Source organism: Ylistrum balloti, unplaced genomic scaffold (assembly GCF_031769215.1).
Source record: "Ylistrum balloti isolate Yb309-2 unplaced genomic scaffold, AGI_CSIRO_Ybal_v1 Utg370138, whole genome shotgun sequence".
Lineage (NCBI taxonomy): Eukaryota > Metazoa > Mollusca > Bivalvia > Pectinida > Pectinidae > Ylistrum > Ylistrum balloti.
Window position 1 is genome coordinate 817,220 of NW_026782146.1, and position 20,376 is coordinate 837,595.

Genomic DNA, 20,376 nt, shown 5'->3' on the forward strand with positions numbered 1-20,376 from the left:
ACTGGGCTTTTAACTTGGTGACCTTCGACACAACATGCTACAGGCCCAATATCAGCACACTGGGCTTTTAACTTGGTGACCTTCGACACAACATGCTACAGGCCCAATATCAGCACACTGGGCTTTTAACTTGGTGACCTTCGACACAACATGCTACAGGCCCAATATCAGCACACTGGGCTTTTAACTTGGTGACCTTCGACACAACATGCTACAGGCCCAATATCAGCACACTGGGCTTTTAACTTATAGAGAAGGAGTCGTCTGAATGGAAAGTTTAGGCACGGCGGGCCGCGTAAGACGACGGACGAAACACAAAAGCTTTAGCGCATCTGACTTAAAACAATATATCAGGTACATAATTATAACGTAAGAGATCTAAAACATAGACTTGAGGCTGCTAACGTTACTTCCGTGTTCTTGGTATTCCTCCGCCGATATAGCCAATTCATTGTAGTTGTTATGACAACATAAGACAGATCCCCCAATCCACGAGGAGAACATTCCGCAAGTTGGTGTAGTCACTTTAGACTGAGAAGCATATGGTTCATTTAAACACTTATCAACCTCAACTTTGACTCTTTCGCACAAGTTGGTGAACTTTGAACTTCCGCCAGATAACAGTATGTTTTTAACAAGACTGGTAGTACACGATTTACCTCTCAATGTATCTAGTTTATTAATACACTCACAAATGACAGCTGGGATACTTCTGGTTACACACGGGATCAGATTCGGACTAAACAAGGCTTCCGGACATTGGTACCTCTCTTTACCTATATTTAGCTCCGTTCCGTCTGGGAGTGTGTACACTACATCCGGGGAGTCGGACAGTGCCGAAAACAAGTTTGGTCCGACGGAGCACACTGACTCCTTCACAGTCTCGGCTAACACTGGGTCTGTAATAGGTAGAAACGAGTGTTCTTGTTTTGAAAGCAGATTCATGAAAAATTCGGTAAGTTTGTTTCCGGTTACATCTGAAGACATGACAAACCCTTTGGTAGGGAAACCTTCATATATGGGTACACAAAAACTTGTCCCTGCTCCAAGCTCCGTCACAAGGCCAGTCAGTTGACCTGTACTGTACAGGGAGAGTGCATTATTAAGCGGTAACAATGCCCTTCGAACTTGGAATTTCTCAAATAAGAGTTCAAACAGTTTCTCCTTGTTCTGTTGTACGTACGGGAGGGACTGTCCCACCGATATTGAGTGATCCTTGGAGTCTACACCTAATTTAACCTTGAAGATGTAATCTAATACCATCTCTGTCGCATCTGGAAATGTACACTCGTGATACTCTGAACCCTGAAAAAAACAAACATGCATTCTTATCTTACAAATACCAGTGAAGGACAGTATTATTATTATCATCATCATTATAATTGCATCTTCCATAAGAGTTCACGTTGCTGTTATTTGCTTGTAATAACACGAAATTGCTCTTAGAAATATCTATGATAATTTTCCGCTATCAAATAAATGATGGCCGCCTGTCAACCATTTTGTTTTTCTGATCCCAAATATAAAAGGACACAAGGGACCAAGGGAAACCTACACTGAAAATAACATTCATCCAGTCCTTCTCTGAAAAAGAATGATCAAAATTTCATAGTATTAATCAAAATTCGGAACCTACCGGTCATTTTGTTTTCTGAAAAAGATCTGGAATCGAAAGGGCACAACTAGGAACCAAAAGGAACTTATCATGTTAAATCTTAGAAAGATCAATCCAGAAATAGTGGTAATAAACTTCCATTGTCAATATTTAGTATGGCTGTTCTATAATCCTAGAAATTAGTGTGACGAGATGGTAAAACGATCACAGAACAAAAGTACACTAAATGTTAACAAAGTACTGTAGTCGAATTAGCTGCAAAAGGAGGGCCGAAAAAGTCGGTTGATTCCTTACCATCTCGTACACCACGTACATCAGTGCTAGTATGCTTCACATTGGTCATTTGTCTGATGAAGGTGACCGTGTAGTCACCGAAACGTCACAATCTAACCTTCTACTGGTTGTGTTATAAGATGAAGGTGACCGTGTCGTCATCGAAACGTCACACTCTAACCTTCTACTGGTTGTGTTATAAGATGAAGGTGACCGTGTGGTTATCGAAACGTCACACTCTAACCTTCTACTGGTTGTGTTACAAGATGAAGGTGACTGTGCAGTTATAGAAAGTCACACTCTAACCTTCTACTGGTTGTGTTAAAAGATGAAGGTGACCGTGTAGTCACCGAAACGTAACACTCTTAACCTTCTACTGGTTGTGTTAAAAGATGAAGGTGACCGTGTAGTCACCGAAACGTAACACTCTAACCTTCTACTGGTTGTGTTAAAAGATGAAGGTGACCGTGTAGTCACCGAAACGTCACACTCTAATCTTCTACTGGTTGTGTTAAAAGATGAAGGTGACCGTGTAGTCACCGAAACGTCACAATCTAACCTTCTACTGGTTGTGTTATAAGATGAAGGTGACTGTGCAGTTATCGAAAGTCACACTCTAACCTTCTACTGGTTGTGTTAAAAGATGAAGGTGACCGTGTAGTCACCGAAACGTCACACTCTAATCTTCTACTGGTTGTGTTAAAAGATGAAGGTGACCGTGTAGTCACCGAAACGTAACACTCTAACCTTCTACTGGTTGTGTTAAAAGATGAAGGTGACCGTGTAGTCACCGAAACGTCACACTCTAATCTTCTATTGGTTGTGTTCAAAGATGAAGGTGACCGTGTAGTCACCGAAACGTAACACTCTAACCTTCTACTGGTTGTGTTAAAAGATGAAGGTGACCGTGTAGTCACCGAAACGTCACACTCTAACCTTCTACTGGTTGTGTTAAAAGATGAAGGTGACCGTGTAGTCACCGAAACGTAACACTCTAACCTTCTACTGGTTGTGTTAAAAGATGAAGGTGACCGTGTAGTCACCGAAACGTCACACTCTAATCTTCTACTGGTTGTGTTAAAAGATGAAGGTGACTGTGTAGTCATGGAAACGTCACACTCTAATCTTCTACTGGTTGTGATAAAAGATGAAGGTGACTGTGTAGTCATGGAAACGTCACACTCAAATCTTCTACTGGTTGTGTTTTAAGATTTTCTGTTCTATCAACTGTATGTACATTAACCATACCACGGATAATTTCCAAAGCATATATTCTATTATGTTGCCAAAATTACCACACACGAGATTTTGTGTCTCAATTCATAAGCGGTTCGGGGATCTCTTTTCTAGTACTAAAAGTATTGTAAGCAGACGTTTTTTTTTATTCATTTATTCATATATATATATATATACATATGTATCTTTTTATTTTGTACATCACACAATGGTTTTTGAATTAGAAATTAGGAAACATTTAGGACATAAAATTAGCTTATCTGTTTTTTTATTCTATCGTGTTGTTAAACAGGGAGAGAAGTGGTAGTTGGCTGTCTAGTTATCGAATCATCCTTTATCATGATTAATGAACTTTAACAAACATCTACAAATGTTTAGTCTGGAGGCAAAATATAGTTATCTACAAGTTAGAGATTCTAAACATATCTTTCTTCAGACTTTCTCATATTTGTTCGCAAAGCTATAAATAAGATTATATCCACTGTTTTAAATGTGCTAGGTCTTGTAGTAAATAAGAAGACACCATCAGAATGCTTTAAAGAAGAAAACATTTGGTTGATAATCAAGAGATATCATAGGAGTGTTTGGAAAAAAAAGCATATCAACATAATTCAAACTCAGATTCCATAAAAGTAGGACAAAACATGAACAAAAGAAAGATTTACATGGAAGCTTCTGCAAAAAAAGGTACACGGTGAATAAGATCAGACGTTCCGGAAGGATAAGCGTCCTATGCTTCTTCGACGCCATGTAAACCTTGGTCAATCCAAGTAAGTAACGTCACGTTTTCAAATGAGATCAAGGTATACAACAACGGAACCAACAGGCAAACAAAGGAGCATCAAACACGTCCAGCTTCATATCGTACAACGGAACCACCAGGCACACTAACGAGCTTCAAACACGTCCAGCTTCATATCGTACAACAGAACCAACAGGCAAACTAACGAGCATCAAATACGCCCAGCTTTATATCGTACAACGGAACCAACAGGTAAACTAACGAGCATCAAACACGTCCAGCTTCATATCGTACAACAGAACCAACAGGCAAACTAACGAACATCAAATACGTCCGGCTTCATAACACACACAGAAATATATCATTTCCCAATGAGATCACTATGACGACCGTAAAACTTCCCTATAATTTTTATTAACCTGCATTTTTTGAAACCCTTTGATACAAGTTTGTTCGTAATTTGAGGACGAATATGATCCATACGACCTTGAATATTTGCTATAGCAATTGCTTTTAATCTTTGATTTGTAGTTATAAATGTATGTAAGTCTCTGGGTAAAGTTTATCGTCAACATCCATTTCACTGAAAAGAAAAAAAGACAATATCCTTTATCTATGGATTCAAGCCTTTTTATCTGGCAGTCATCAGAACACCTTGAGAGACTAAATTATATAAGATTACTCCTGTAAACTAGACATGGTGTCTATGTTATATCTTTTCCAACTTTTTTTTTATCCAAGAATCTACAAAGCAAACATCTTTAACCTACGTCAAAGGGTTGTGAAGAAATCGGGAGAAGACAATTTGGCCAGAAACAGACAGACGGATCAAGTTCCTGGAGACACTGGGTTAATTAAGTTAGCTCTAACGGAAATAAAACATACATATTTAAGATGTGAGATGTGTTCGATGACCTGAGCGGACGTGTGTTGGATCGGGGTGCATACTTATCCAAAATTACCTATATTTGTGGACAATTGGAAATTATCCTGTTGGATACACGTTTTGTGCCTGAGTCAGTGAGTCGTTTGATGTTTTCCATTTGACTTTTGAGCAGGCAGTTTTGCAATTTTAGCAATTTTTAGACATTTCATTATCTGGATTTGTGTAATCAACAATGGGCGACACAGGTGAAACCCACGTGCAGGCTGACGTCTCGGTCACTCAGGTAAACGCATCAAACCGTAGCGACGTTACTTCTACCTTTGCACAGCCTACAGGCATGACCTTTGTTAACCCTGGGTCGATAACACATGAACAGGCTGTGTTGTTTTCGTCACCTCTATTTGATAGTGAAGCTAGAAAAAGATTTCTTTTTGAAATATCACCTGACAATTCCGCACAAAAAGACTCCAAGAAACCCCTTCTCCAGAAAAGCCCGGCTCCATCTTCTGCTATTACTGACTCTATTTATAAAGCTATATCGTCTCCAACATTCGTTAATCATCTCATTCAGACCATCATCCACCCGGTAGCTGACATAGTTGCGTCAATCATCCAAAAAACACTCATGGATGAACTTCATCCTATTATTGAAAAACACGTGACAACCCTTATCAGTGACGGTGCCCTGATTAAGGACGCCATTTCGCAATGTCACTCCTATGGTCCTATGAGCGACGATTTAATTGACAAAATTTCAATGCAGGAAGCAGCCATAGAATCGTTGAAATCCAAAATCGAGGACCTTGAACAATCAAAGGTTGATCTCCAAAATGCAGTTGAAGAACAAGAGCAATATTCCTGAAGAACATGCCTGAAGTTCCTTAACGTGCCAGTACCACCTAACCAAACCAACCAATCATTCGATGCTTTGGCTGCTGTCCTTTCTATCTGTGAAAGGTTCTTGAAAGTCAAAGTTCCCTCCAACGCTATCTCTAGATGTCACATCTTGGGCCAAATTAAAAATCAGAATGTGAACGTAATTGTGCGTTTCGTAAGGTATTATGACCGTCAGCGTGTTTTTGAGGCAAACGGTAATCTCCGCCATAATCCGGATAAAACTCTCGTAGTTGAAGCCCTGACCAAAAAGCGCCAGACCATTGTTAATGAACTTAACAAACAAAAATAGCATCTTTCAGAACACGTGACGGTAGGATCTTTGTGAAGAAAGACACAGACTCCCCAAAAGTGCAAATCAAAAATCTGTCCGAAATATCGAATGTGGTTCCCAATTATGTCTACTCGCCTAGGGTACCTGTTAGTGCCCAACTCTGATCAGTAATCGTTAAAACTTACTGGTAGTGACTGACTGACAAACATGTATATCCATATCATGTTTACCATTGAGTGTTACCTAAACCAATGCAGACTTTCATTTATTTTTTTTAATCCCATACCATCTAGAAATTATCTGTGCTAATCCTGGTTGTAGATTCAACTAGCCGACAAAGTGACATGACCATAAATCTCCGATATGTTTGTTACTTGTTTTTCACGAGTAAAGCTGTTTTATATCTAAGTGTGTACCTTTCCTATGGCTGAATTCTTGTGTATGCGCTCATCCCGAGGCCACAGTGACCTATGGACTGTCCCACTTTGTGGAGGCTATGGGATGTTGTTGCTCAGCAATGGAATTCAGTCACTGGCACGGAACACAAACTCCAAATTGCCAATCTCAACAATAAGTATTTTCGTTTTTTACAAGTTCTATAATTTCTGTCAATTTTTAAGCCACGCATAATCGTCAGTTACTACTCTTTGCAGTATTTAAAAAGTGTAGCAAAATGTGGTTGAGTCAATTGTCCGTTATGCACTATTTTAAATAATTGATTATATAACAACAATTTGCAAATTTCAACAATAAGTATTTTCGTTTTTTACAAGTTCTATAATTTCTGTCAATTTTTAAGCCATACATAATTGTCGGATACTACTCTTTGAATTATTTAAAAAGTGAAGCAAAATGTGTTTCAGTCGATTCTCCGAAAGTGTTCAAAGTTGGTACCTGAATTGATACAGTAGAAATGATTCTACATGTATTATACACTGAATTAAATACTTAACTTTTTCTGAACAAAATATACGTCAAATATAAAAATGTTAAACCATCAGCGTACATCTGTTGTAGGCACAATCAAATAATGTTTTCTAGCTTATACAGAATATTCAAATAATGTTTTCTAGCTTATACAGAATATAAAGATCTCATTATAAAAAAGTGTATATGTATGTGTAATCTCCAGTTTTCCTAAACTTCCAATTGTGAAAGTTTTTGTATTTATGCATGTATACATCTTGATCAGCCCAGGGCGGTTCATTCAAGGGAGTGTTGCTATTACACTCATTCAATGTAAAACATACTGTGTTTATGATAAACAATCCCTACTACGTAATTATTAGTACTATGATTCGTTTACTTCCCACCGTAAGTACAGTCTGGCAACACGTGTGTATGTCTTAGTTTGTATTCCTCAGACTAATTACATATTCGCGATCAAATGATTAATTGTGATTACATAATGTAAATGAAACATGCAGTTGGGTATCATCATATATTTATGTCTAAGTTATGGCGTACTTGTTGGTATTTAGTACTACCTACGTTCCTCTCTTACACATATTAATTGTACTATTACTGTTATAACTACATCATTACTACAGGTGTTGCTGCCCCTGTTACAATCCAAAATTGTCACCTCAGTATTTTAATTAGTACGTCTAATACTGCCGAAAACTATCTGTACCTTATATTCTATATTACTGCGGCGTTGTCCGGTAACTCGCTATATCCTGGTACCCCTACTACAATATAATACGTACATCCGGTACTATCCCGCTATTTTCACAGGACTGGGGTTATGATTACAATAATTATTTCAAAGTTTTTTATGTTCCCCGTGACTTGTTATTTCTTTTGAATTGCTTATGCACTATTTTGAAACTTTGATCACATAATAACTGTCATTGTCAAAAGTGTGTATATGTATTCGATTCGTTCATGAAATCGATGACGAATGTACGTTAAGACTTTGAAACACTAACTTGGTCTTGACATCATGCATAATTGATATAGCATGTCCATAACAGTTAATAGAGATTACGTATATAACGTGATCCTGCTAAATTATACTGAGTTGAGGTATAATGACCAACCTGTGCCTCAGGATTGCATCTCGTTGTTTGGTATATTTAAACCCATCTTATTAGCATGGTATTTGGGACTACAAGTACACATGTAAACAATTCATATTATTCGTTTACCAAACATTGAACGTAGGAGTTTTAACATTGCACATATATTATTATTGTATTACCTGTGCTCACAGCTCGTTACCTTGTACGGTATTTCGTCCAGATTAGATATTTTGTCAGTTCTATACTGAAAGTCTGCTATATTACCTGGTAAGTCTTCAGGACTGGGTTACTGCGTTCTCTCATATTACGTAGTTCCCTAGTCAATTTTACATTTATGGGGCCACGGGTATTTGCTTTATGCTAGTCTATAAAGTGTACAAATTACAGTTAGGGTGTGTGTGCTGTGTGTGTGTTTTCAAGAGTTATCCCCCTTGAAAATTTTAAATACATGTAGATCTCTTCCTTTTCAAACCGATTTCAATTATAGGCTTATCAAACACGACATGAACCTGTTTTCTTGTTTTTCCTAAAGCGCATTTATTTTACTTTAACCACATTAATTGTTTAGCACTGTTCTGCGGTGCGGTTATTGCTACCATTGCTGTATGATACAACACGTATCCTATCACAGAATTGTATTTATTACTTTAATGTTTGATATCCACTGATCACTCAATCGGGATGTTTCGTTAGATCTAATCATGTTTTTTTTTTTTTTACTTTGATCAGATTATTTATTTCGTATTTTTCCGCTGTGCGGCACTCTTGTTTCTATTGTTGTATGACACAACACGTATCCTATCATAGTAACAATTGTATTTATAAATGTTTAATTTCCACAAACCATTGATGTTTTTGCTAGAACTTATCACGGTCTTTCTTAATACCATTTTATATTACCTTATTCAGATTGATTATTTTGTATAGTTCCGCTCTGCGGTACTTTTGTTTTCCACAGGATGTCATTGCTCAAACTTATCATGGTTCTATATCCAATACATACCGTATATAATTTGTATCCTTTAAGAGTATCAATATCTTGGTAACTTGGAGAGTGATTTACAGTTATTCTTCCTCAAAAATAATCATATGGATTTTATAGAATAAGGATTTGCTTATAGTAAATTTAGTTCGTGCATTTTTTCCTAATGTCAATTCAATCAAATACTTCCTCATAATTAATTAATCTATGAATAGTGACATATTTACTACATTTAGGTGTTATGACTCATGTATACTAAATGTAATATTTTGTAAATATATATTCCATATTGTCCTTTTCTGTCCACTAAGTCACCCCGATCCTGAATACGTTCTAGCCATTTTCTCACAATGACTCTTCACTCTGCGTTCTTTCAAACGCTCTCTGCTTTACTCTCATTTTACCTCTCTCTCGGGTCACATCTCTTACTATCGTCATATCCCTCTTGTCTCATGCTTTTTATATTTCGTTCTTTATCCTACCTTCCTTCCTTCTTCCTTACTTCCCTTCTCTCTTCCCTACGTCTTTCCTACTTATCACCCTCTCAAACTAGCTACCAGATCGCCCATATATGGCATTAGCACACTGTCTATGGCGGCCAGACAAGCACACATTCATTATCCGCCGTAGTGGGTAATGATTTGTGTGCATGGAGGGCCGCCATAGGTAGTTTTTACTCTAAATTATCGACAGTTCTAATCAGTTTCCACTTTTCAAAAACTTCATTCGATGCATTATCATGCATATTTATTACTAACATTAGATGTTGGATTTTTACCTTGTTCCTTACGTTTGTACAAATGTCTACTCCAAATTCAAACATAGCAATTCTTATCTATATTCTTTTGGCTATTGCTGGGGATATCCATCCCAATCCCGGTCCTAAATCAAACAACAGTTCCATCATCCACTCATTAAATATTCTGCACTTAAATATCAGAAGCTTGAGAAACAAACTTGATTACTTTAGTATATCCAAACACTGACTGATGACATAGATGTCCTTTGTCTGACAGAAACACATCTTGATAATACTGTTTCTAATGATCAAATTATAATAGATGGTTTTTGTAAGGAACCCTTTAGAAAAGATAGAAATATGTTTGGAGGTGGTGTAATAATGTACTATTCTTCTTCTTTAGTTGCAAAACGTCTAATTGATCTTGAATGTCTTAACGATGAAATTATATGGGCTCAATTTGTTTTTAAAGGTAAAATTTTTGTTATTGGTAATTTATATAGACCTCCTAATACAAGTAATTTGAACGGGCTGTGGCAACGTATAAATTTCTCTCTTGATCGGGCTTTTGAACTCACAAATAATGTTATTCTATTGGGAGATCTTAATATAGACTTTCTTAAACCTCTCCGAGGTGAACCTTCTACCATATTTACATCTTACAACTTAAAAAATATTATTACAGAACCTACCAGAGTCACGGCTGAATCTTCTTCTTTATTGGATCCAATTTTAATTAGTGACAGCGTGAATATTCTCTACTCGGAGGTTATAACTATCGATAGATCTATTAGTGATCATGATGCTGTCTTTGTTATTTATGATGTACCTAATGTTATAAACAAAGTGGTCAAAAGAAAGGTCTGGTTATATAATAGAACTGACACTGACGGACTTAGGAAATTTATTTCTGATATTCCATGGAATCACGCTTTGAATGAGTTAAATGATGTAAATGATATGTGCGAATTTTTAACTACCAATATTTTAATTGCTGCAAACACCTGTATTCCTTTTAAGGGAGTTCAATTACGTACTCATGATAAACCCTGGATGAGCAACTCTGTACGTCATCAAATTAGAATAAGGGATAGATTAAAAAACAATATATTCGAAGAGGTAGTAACTTTAATAAGAACAAATATAAAACTGCAAGAAATAAGGCTAATAATATGATTAAACGGGCCAAAGAATTTTTTTATGAAAATATTGATACTATTATCGATAAAAGTAAATCTGAACCTAAAACTTATTGGAAACTCTTGCGTCTATTGATGAAAGGAAAGAAAAATGTTGAAATACCCCCACTCTACGATGAAAAATCACATGAATATATTTTTAATGACAAAGACAAGTGTGACCTCTTAAACAACTTTTTTTCTTCCATATCTTCACTTTCTGATAATGATAAGTCTGTACCTCACTTCAAGAAAAGAACTAATTCTACTCTTTCTGATCTCATTATTTCACAAAATGAAATTGAAGATGTAATTCACTCATTAAATGTAAATAAAGCTTCAGGTCCAGATGGGATTAGTCATAAAATGTTGAAATTTATTTCCAAAGAAATTTCCTTACCCCTTTCTATTATTTTTAATTTTTCTCTTTCCAAAGGCTCATATCCCGATAAATGGAAATTTGCTAGTGTAATGCCTATCTTCAAATCGGGTGATCACAACAAAGTGTCAAATTACAGACCCATATCTCTTCTTAATTGTATCGGTAAACGTTTTGAACGTGTGATATACAAACACATATATAACTTCCTTTTTGACAACAGTCTTGTCTACAAATTCCAGTCAGGTTTCTTGCCAAATCATTCTTGCACGCATCAACTTATCGAGTTGTATCATACCCTCCAACATAGTTTAGAAAAATATGAGCATACTGCATTTGTCTTTTGTGATTTTTCTAAGGCATTCGACAGGGTTTGGCATATTGGTCTTCTTTATAAATTAGAAAAACATGGAATTAATGGTAAACTTCTTCAATGGCTTTCAAGTTATCTTTCCAATAGAACTCAATCTGTCTTTATAAATGATTCTCGCTCTACTGTTATGAATACCTCTGCAGGAGTTCCTCAAGGTTCTGTTCTAGGGCCTCTACTTTTTCTAATCTATATAAATGATATCTACACAGAACTTACATCTTTATCACGCTTGTTTGCAGATGACACATCACTCTCCTACTCTTCTCGTAATATAGCAGACATAGAAATAGCAGTTGATAGTGATCTGAGAAAATTAGAAAAATGGTCGAAAGACTGGCTAATGTCTTTTAATCCACACAAAACAGAAATAATGATAATATCTAACACACGACCTGATCACCAACCACAATTTATTTTTCATAATACTTATATAGAACTTACAGATCATCACAAACATTTAGGAGTCATACTGAGTAATGATGGATCATGGAATAAACACGTAGAAGAAGTTATTAAAAAGGTATCTAAATATATAGCAACTTTACGTAGGTTAAAATTAATTCTAAACAGGCACACTTTAGAAAAAATGTATCACATACATAAGGCCATTATTAGAATACGCCTGTGAAGTTTGGGATAATTGTGGAGTTAATATGTCATCAAATATTGAAAAAATTCAATTAGAGGCAGCCCGAATTGTGACTGGTTTACCCATTTATACTAGATCTGACTTTCTACTAAATGAAACGGGCTGGGAAGAACTTAAATTACGACGTCAACATCGCAAGTTATCTCTTTTTTATAATATAATTAATGGGATCGCACCATCTTTCCTCACTGACTTTATCCCTGAACATATTGGTAATCTCACTAGGTATGACTTACGAAATGCAGATCAGTTACGACAACCAACTTATCGTCTTCAATCTATGTGTAACTCTTTTTTTCCTTCTACAACTGAACTCTGGAATAGATTAGATGAATCTTTAAAAACGGCTGGTTCACTAAAATTGTTTAAAACCAAACTACGTCCAAAAAACTCCAACAAGCTTAAATCGTGTTTCCTATCATATGGGCCCCGTCAACTGAATATTCTTCATTGTCGTTTAAGAAATAGGGCAAGCTCACTCAAATATGACCTATTCAGAGCCAATCTCATGAACTCAGCATCTTGCTCCTGCGGACATCCCTCTGAAGATTCCTTTCATTATTTAATTCATTGTTCGAACTACATTCAAATTCGTAACACACTGTTCACCGAACTGTCGTGGTATCAGGGTGATATCTCGATAGATGTACTTTTAAATGGAGACGTACGACTAAGTTCAGCTGAAAACTCACTTTTAGCTAGAGCTGTTCAAAAATTTATTGATGCCTCTGGGCGATTTGGCTAGTTTCTGCATTTCTTCCTTTGTACTATATATTCCCTTCTTCCTTCCTCACCTATCCTCCTTTCTTCTTTACATCCTTCTTTTTTTTTTTTTTTTTTTTGTTTCAATGAAAAATATTATGATTCAATATATTGTTACATTGCTTGTAGTTAAGTATGGTCGTAAGTTAAACACAAGTACTGCACATGGTCAATATCAATAAGTCTGTAAAGTACAATATCCATACTATATACAACTTACATTAATAATACTGGTACAGGTATGTAAACATGTAGTTAAAAAGGAATCCGTATTTAACTAAGAGATGGAATTTTCAAAAAAGAGGCCGAAAGGACCTGTATTGTTTATCCTTTTGCAGCTTTCAAGAGCAGACCAGAACATAATGGCCTGTGTTTTGACAGAGGATCAAGGGAATTCACTTCAACACAATGAAAACTTTTCATAAAATGATAGCACTTCTATAGCCCTGGTGACTTTTTGTCATGGAGAAGATAATTGACAATATGAAAACTTTTGACCCGTGTGGTCTTGAAAAAGGGTAAAAATCATTAACTTGAACAATGTTGTTAGTTTGTTACAAAACACTTTTTACTTTAACCTTCAATGTCTCTTTCTGTTAAAACATGATAAACTGTACAGTATTGTGTAAGATAATTTAAAGTTCTCTTGTCTTACAGAGGCTATATCACAACATCTATAGAACAAGTTATCTAGAAATACAAAATAGGAATACAAAAATGTATTGGTACAAAAGAACTCTGTGTTAATTGTAAATGTTCTACATTTTCTAGAGATCATATCCTCTGAGGGAGCAGTACACATGAGTGGTGATTTGTTCATTAGATTACCCCATTATAAAGGTTTTAATTAAGATAGAAAAAATGAAAAATAAACTGTTAAACCTGGTCTTGTCACGTTGAAGTGGACAATAAAGGGTTTCATATTTTTCAGAATAATATTTTTGCATTTTGTTGGGGATTACTATTTGGGCTGTCTCGAATCTGTGTCTACAAACCGAAAACTAGCTTTACAGGGAGTGAAGTTTCCTTAGTGTTTACACGTGGTCATGGTGTTAAGGATTTCCGAGTTGGAATTTGCTGAAATGTAAGTAGTTTGTTACCATGACAGTGTTGTTAATTTTAAGACAGGTGTCCAGAAACAAATTTCTTCTATAAAGTTACAGCGTTAAGTTTGAATTAGTAGTATTTTTAGCATTTTTTGTGTTGGTAACCATGGCAATCACGTCAGAAATCAGGGTAATTTTTTTATTAACACAATTTTATCTCTCTACTATTAATGATTTTGTTATGTAGTTTATAAATATACAATTATATGTAAGGATATGTTTTTCATAACCAAACTGCTATACATGTATATCTCGAACATGATCTATAATTTCTGATAAAATGCAAAAATGCCCTTTCTCGGTCATTTATAGCCTTACTGGGAATCTCTGACGTATATATACAGAATAACTGTTTCCTGCAACCTGAAATATTTTGATTTGAAGGCTAGTATTACCGAGCGGTTTTAAGACGATGCCAGACTGTCCATGCTAAATAGATATCGTATTAGAGGTAACAATATGGTGTACCCTTTAAACGCTCGCTTCACACAAGACAACACACTAGAACGTGTCACTTTCATCTCTTAACATATTTATGAAATGCTCTTGATAACATCCTTGTCATCTCTGTGTTAGACAATCATATATTAATTAAGAGTCGCATGGATAGATCGTGTTGAATGTTGTATCGTTGTGTGTGTGTGTAAGTTACCACTCGAGTTATCATATAACATACTCCAACAGCGAGACTTAACACTGTACTGTTTGTATGGAAGTATCTACTGTACGTATTATCTGCTGTCGAATCTAATTTAGACCTGTAATACATGTGTAACATTTGAATGTTATTTCAATGCCTCCGCTAGGAATCGAACCCGGGACCCCTGGTTTACTTGTCTGACGCTCAACCAATCGAGGCTAGAGAGAAGTTCTCTCTATTCGAGTGGTATATTGCGGCTAGTATTTTACCAGGGTTACATAAGTTAAGGGACAGGGTTACACATATTAAGGGACAGGGTTACACATGTTTAGGGACAGGGTTACACAAGTTTAGGGACAGGGTTACACAAGTTTAGGGACAGGGTTACACAAGTTTAGGGACAGGGTTACACATATTAAGGGACAGGGTTACACATGTTTAGGGACAGGGTTACACATGTTTAGGGACAGGGTTACACAAGTTTAGGGACAGGGTAGGGACAGGGTTACACAAGTTTAGGGACAGGGTTACACAAGTTTAGGGACAGGGTTACACAAGTTTAGGGACAGGGTTACACATGTTTAGGGATCTGTGCCAACAATGTTCTTTTCCCCGGTAATGACATGGTCAATAAATTCTATAGATGTATGCAACTAAGACATATTTAAGTTGATGCTTTATTGTTTCATTTTTTTACCTCAAATACTCCGAATGACAAACAGGCCAAGGGTTATAACATTAACAAAATGTCTACCTAGTTATTAAACGAGTCACATTTACCTACTTTCAAAGTCATCTGACATAAAATGAATATTCACCAAATAATCCATAACGTAAGTGTGCATGTGTATATTCTTAAAGGTGCCATTATTTAAATGAATTAAAACGTGACATGCAGGTTACGACAAACGCCATGAACTTTAAAGTCAGTGTTTACCACCTGCTATGTCAAAGATTGTACAAAAAGTACAAATGAATAGAACCATTTGGTACAAATTTAGGGTTAGATAAAGAAGAGCCAAGCATTTAATTAAACAACATTATGCAGTAATTTGGTGCTATTTAGCATGATCAGTATTCAAACTATCACCATTAAAAACATCAAGAATAAGAAATAAAAAGACTTCTTATGAATGCAACAAAACAAAAATGGTCTTCTACTGAATTCCAGGTGTAAATCATTGTAATGTATCAATATAACTACATATATAACAAAACGTGTGCTAATTGGTCGTCAGTCACACGGCGAAAGGAACAGTGGTGTCTATCTATTAACGAAAATCACACGTGTGCTAATTGGTCGTCAGTCATACGGCGAAAGGAACAGTGGTGTCTATCTATTAACGAAAATCAAACGTGTGCTAATTGGTCGTCAGTCACACGGCGAAAGGAACAGTGGTGTGTATCTATTAACGAAAATCACACGTGTGCTAATTGGTCGTATGTCACACAGCAAAAGGCACAGTGGTGTCCATTAATAACGAAAATCACACGTGTGCTAATTGGTCGTCAGTCACACGGCGAAAGGAACTGTGGTGTCCATTAATAACGAAAATCACACGTGTACTAATTGGTCGTCAGTCACACGGCGAAAGGAACAGCGGTGTCTATCTATTAACGAAAATCAAACGTGTGCTAATTGGTCGTCAGTCACACGGCGAAAGGAACAGTGGTGTCTATCTATTAACGAAAATCACACGTGTGCTAATTGGTCGTCAGTCACACGGCGAAAGGAACAGCGGTACCTATCTATTAACGAAAATCAAACGTGTGCTAATTGGTCGTCAGTCACACGGCGAAAGGAACAGTGGTGTCTATCTATTAACGAAAATCAAACGTGTGCTAATTGGTCGTCAGTCACACGGCGAAAGGAACAGCGGTGTCTATCTATTAACGAAAAATACATGTGTGCTAATTGGTCGTCTGTCACACAGCGAAAGGAACTGTGGTGTCCATTAATAACGAAAATCACACGTGTGCTAATTGGTCGTCAGTCACATGCCGAAAGGAACTGTGGTGTCCATTAATAACGAAAATCACACGTGTGCTAATTGGTCGTCAGTCACACAGCAAAAGGAACTGTGGTGTCCATTAATAACGAAAATCACACGTGTGCTAATTGGTCGTCAGTCACACAGCAAAAGGAACTGTGGTGTCCATTAATAACGAAAATCACACGTGTGCTAATTGGTCGTCAGTCCCATGCCGAAAGGAACTGTGGTGTCCATTAATAACGAAAATCACACGTGTGCTAATTGGTCGTATGTCACACAGCAAAAGGCACAGTGGTGTTTACTACTTACGTCGTTGCGAGACATTTTTGTTTTCACTGCAATTATCACGATTTCTCAAATGTCGAGTTCAAATTCTCTTTTGACAAAAAAGATATACACAAGTAAAATTTGTGAAGTTGTACTTCCATATAGGCTGTGAAAAAGTCTAGGGAAATAAAGTACATGTAACTTTAAACAATTCGTGTAATAAAATACATGTCGTAATACCTTCCGGCACCATTGTTATTTTTAGATATGTGTCATTGCTCGCGCCGACCATCCTTACTAGGTTGTTATAATACTTATGCGTCACATGTTTGTATTCATTCAGAAAAGACAAACATACAATGGTTCATATTTCAGTACGTGTTCAATACTGTAGTAGAATGGCCTGTGTGGTTCACACCTGTACATTACCGGTCACGTTCCAACACAACCAATAGTTGTTACCTCACTGTCTTATTTTTTCTACATGTGTAACTTTTTATGTACCCTGGTAAATTGCATCGCTTAGACTAAGAAAATATCCCGTTAACAAATTGTTCCATGACATTGTATCACGGACTTGCCACTGCTGGCTTAACATGCATGGTATACACACGTATTCGACGCTGTTCTAAAATTATCTGATAATTTTCGGATTTTATTTACTTCTGGGGGTTGATGCCTCTAGCCGTTTAGATTTTGACTTTTCTTTCGATCACTTTGGATTTTCCTCAGTCGTCTCTTAGGCTTCAAAATTTGGGTCCTTACCATCACTGGCGAGTGCTAGAAGGACGAAACATTTCTATGATTGAGTTTAATTCATTGTTTGGCTCTACTTTATCTAACTCTAAATCGTTCAAAGGCGTTATTCACTTGTGAGTCTTTTGCACAATCATTGTTATATACCTGGTTGAGATACTACAACTGTCTTGGGTAGCGAGCGGCAAGCCACATGGTGTTCAATGAAATGGCAACCAGCTACTGCAATGAGACCACAGTCGTTCACATGGCGATAACGCCTGGTAAAAACATCGCTTTAGATCTAACCCCGTGACCTCTAGCCCCGTGACCTCTAGCCCCATGTCCTCATATGTCTTCTAACCGCACGCTCTATTCTGTATTCTTTTTGTAGGGAATAGGTAGAAATCTATGCGATGATTACAATGGTATCTTTGTATTATATAAAACATCACGAATTATTTTAAAGTAAATTTCTCTGTGGCATATATCTGCTATATGCTACATGATATAGTTTATTATACAAGTTTAAATGTTATATCGACTGGAAATGCTTATGCATGTCTCTGTTAAGGGTGAGATTGTGACAACAAATATCAACTTCGGGCTAAATAGTGACCTTTACCATATCACATTGAACTTAAGTTCTTTGATAGGAAATAAAAGGTTTTGACAACGTTTTAAATTGACGATTGTTACAGACAGAATGTTATTTCGAAATTCATCGAACCATTTTCTATTTTGAGATCTGTCACATGACATCTGGACAATCCTTAAAAGATGAATTATCTTTCCATAGCAACAGAAAAAAGTTAGATAATAACACAGAGTAATATACGTAATAGTTCCATTTTTAGCATTGATTCACGTGTCCACTTAAGTACGCGACTGTGAAATGAGATGTTTTTGTTGAGACGATACCTGATCAGCTGACTATGTAGGTAAGGACAGGTTGTGAATATAACCTATCGTTTTTATTTTATCGTAAAATCAAATGCGTGTGACGTGCTGCAAATATAATTTTATGATCTGTTACAACGCGCTCATGAAGATACTACATGTACAATGTATATACCCGTCTGTGTACATAGCTTGTCAGACCTGTCTGTTAACTGGGTCATATCGTGTCTGACTCGGGTACACAGACATCGACCCGGCTACAAGTGTATAGAATGTGATTAGACTTGCTCAAGTCATTACATACTTTTCGCGATGTGTGAATGAAATAAATTAATGATAGTAATAAACTGTTGTTCCAAGAAGATAATGGGAACCCGTACATTAGAAGTGTTAACATGTAAAATGTAGGCCTGTAATATCGATAATGCTGTTTTATACGATTCTGTATCAAAACAAATTGTTACTGTACTAAGTACATATATGTGTAAAAAATTGTACATGTATAGAAGGTCAAACCACAACAGGTCGACACTCGGACTCAGTCACATCATTGATAGCCCTTGATACAAAATTCACTATGACTTAAAACCACCCATAAGTAAAAAGGGATTGAATGTCGTTCTACAAATAAATTATAAATATACCTGTTGGGAATGCCACTGAGCTTCCGCTGTGGGGAACACACTGCATGGAGCCTGCTCCTCTGCAAAACCCACTTTCGTATATCTGGTTCCCAGGTCGATGACAACACTTTTCCTGCTGTCCAGGGTGGGTTGGACCAGTATGTCACCACTCTGATCTAAAACGAGAGCCGACAGGTCCATGTTATCCAGCTGTTGTAGAATATAAGCGCACCAATGTGCACAACAGCTTATATTTTATTTTGTTTACATTTTTAGCTATGACTCATATGTACAGATTCTACTTCCGCTAAGGACACGTGATAAATTTCCGGAGCATAGGAACAGATATTATAAAGTACTGCATAAAATAAAGTCTTGCTTAAGATCTTATTTTGAAAAAGAAAGAAAAAAATACGTGGACTGGTCGTGTAATGACAGTTTTAAGACAGGAACGTATAACACATATGCTAGTACAGTCCGTCACAGGAGTTATCGTGTTAACATTTGTGTATGTAGATTCGCTTCTGAATCGCAACCTGCAACGCGATATACCATGCCCTTTTCTGGTGACCTTTGCAAGATGTTGATGCCTGACTATATAGAATATAGATAAATCTGAGATAATAACCACAATTATTATAGATTGCTACCATTTCTGTATGCCAAGCCGGGTCACATTTACACTAAATATACCTTGTTTTACACTGCGGTGTATTTTATGTGTTGTTTCTATTTGTTTTACATCATGTTTTATGTCGGATACCATCTCCTCTGAGCTTTTTTACATGTTAACCAAGTTCGACTATATATATATCTTCTTTATTTTCACAAACAATCGATAGACACAAATTCGGGATAATGTTAAAGACGGAGATCACAGTCCACAAACCAAGGTAGCTCGCCACGAAAACATATTAAATTCTTTAAATAAGATTACACAAATACTATATTAGAACGCTTGATAAACTTCGAGCTTTAGTAAGACTTTTACTAATCTCGGTGTCCCTATTAAATAGTGTGTGCCACTCATATGATTGATCCCGGAGTTTTATCGTTACAAGCTCCTCTTTATCACCCGAATTGTTTACGGCCAATGTATCTTGTG

General features: G+C 36.5%; 1 protein-coding gene across 1 annotated transcript; it reads right to left on the reverse strand.

Moving 5' to 3' along the window:
* Nucleotides 1–378: 378 nt before the first annotated feature.
* LOC132550653 (actin-like) lies at nt 379–19,472 on the reverse strand. The gene is made up of 2 exons (XM_060214745.1): nt 19,293–19,472; nt 379–1,305 (listed from the first exon to the last, which is right to left on the reverse strand). The coding sequence occupies exons 1-2, from the start codon at nt 19,470–19,472 to the stop codon at nt 379–381; spliced, it is 1,107 nt and encodes a 368-aa protein (XP_060070728.1).
* Between the last annotated feature and the right edge of the window lie 904 nt (nt 19,473–20,376).

Excerpts from the sequence above, each read along its gene's own strand:
- LOC132550653 (XM_060214745.1), bottom strand. The coding sequence starts at position 19,472 with ATGGACCTGTCGGCTCTCGTTTTAGATCAGAGTGGTGACATACTGGTC. Across the intron at positions 1,306-19,292 it reads CTCAGTGGCATTCCCAACAG|GGTTCAGAGTATCACGAGTG; the intron begins GTATATTTATAA and ends TGTTTTTTTCAG.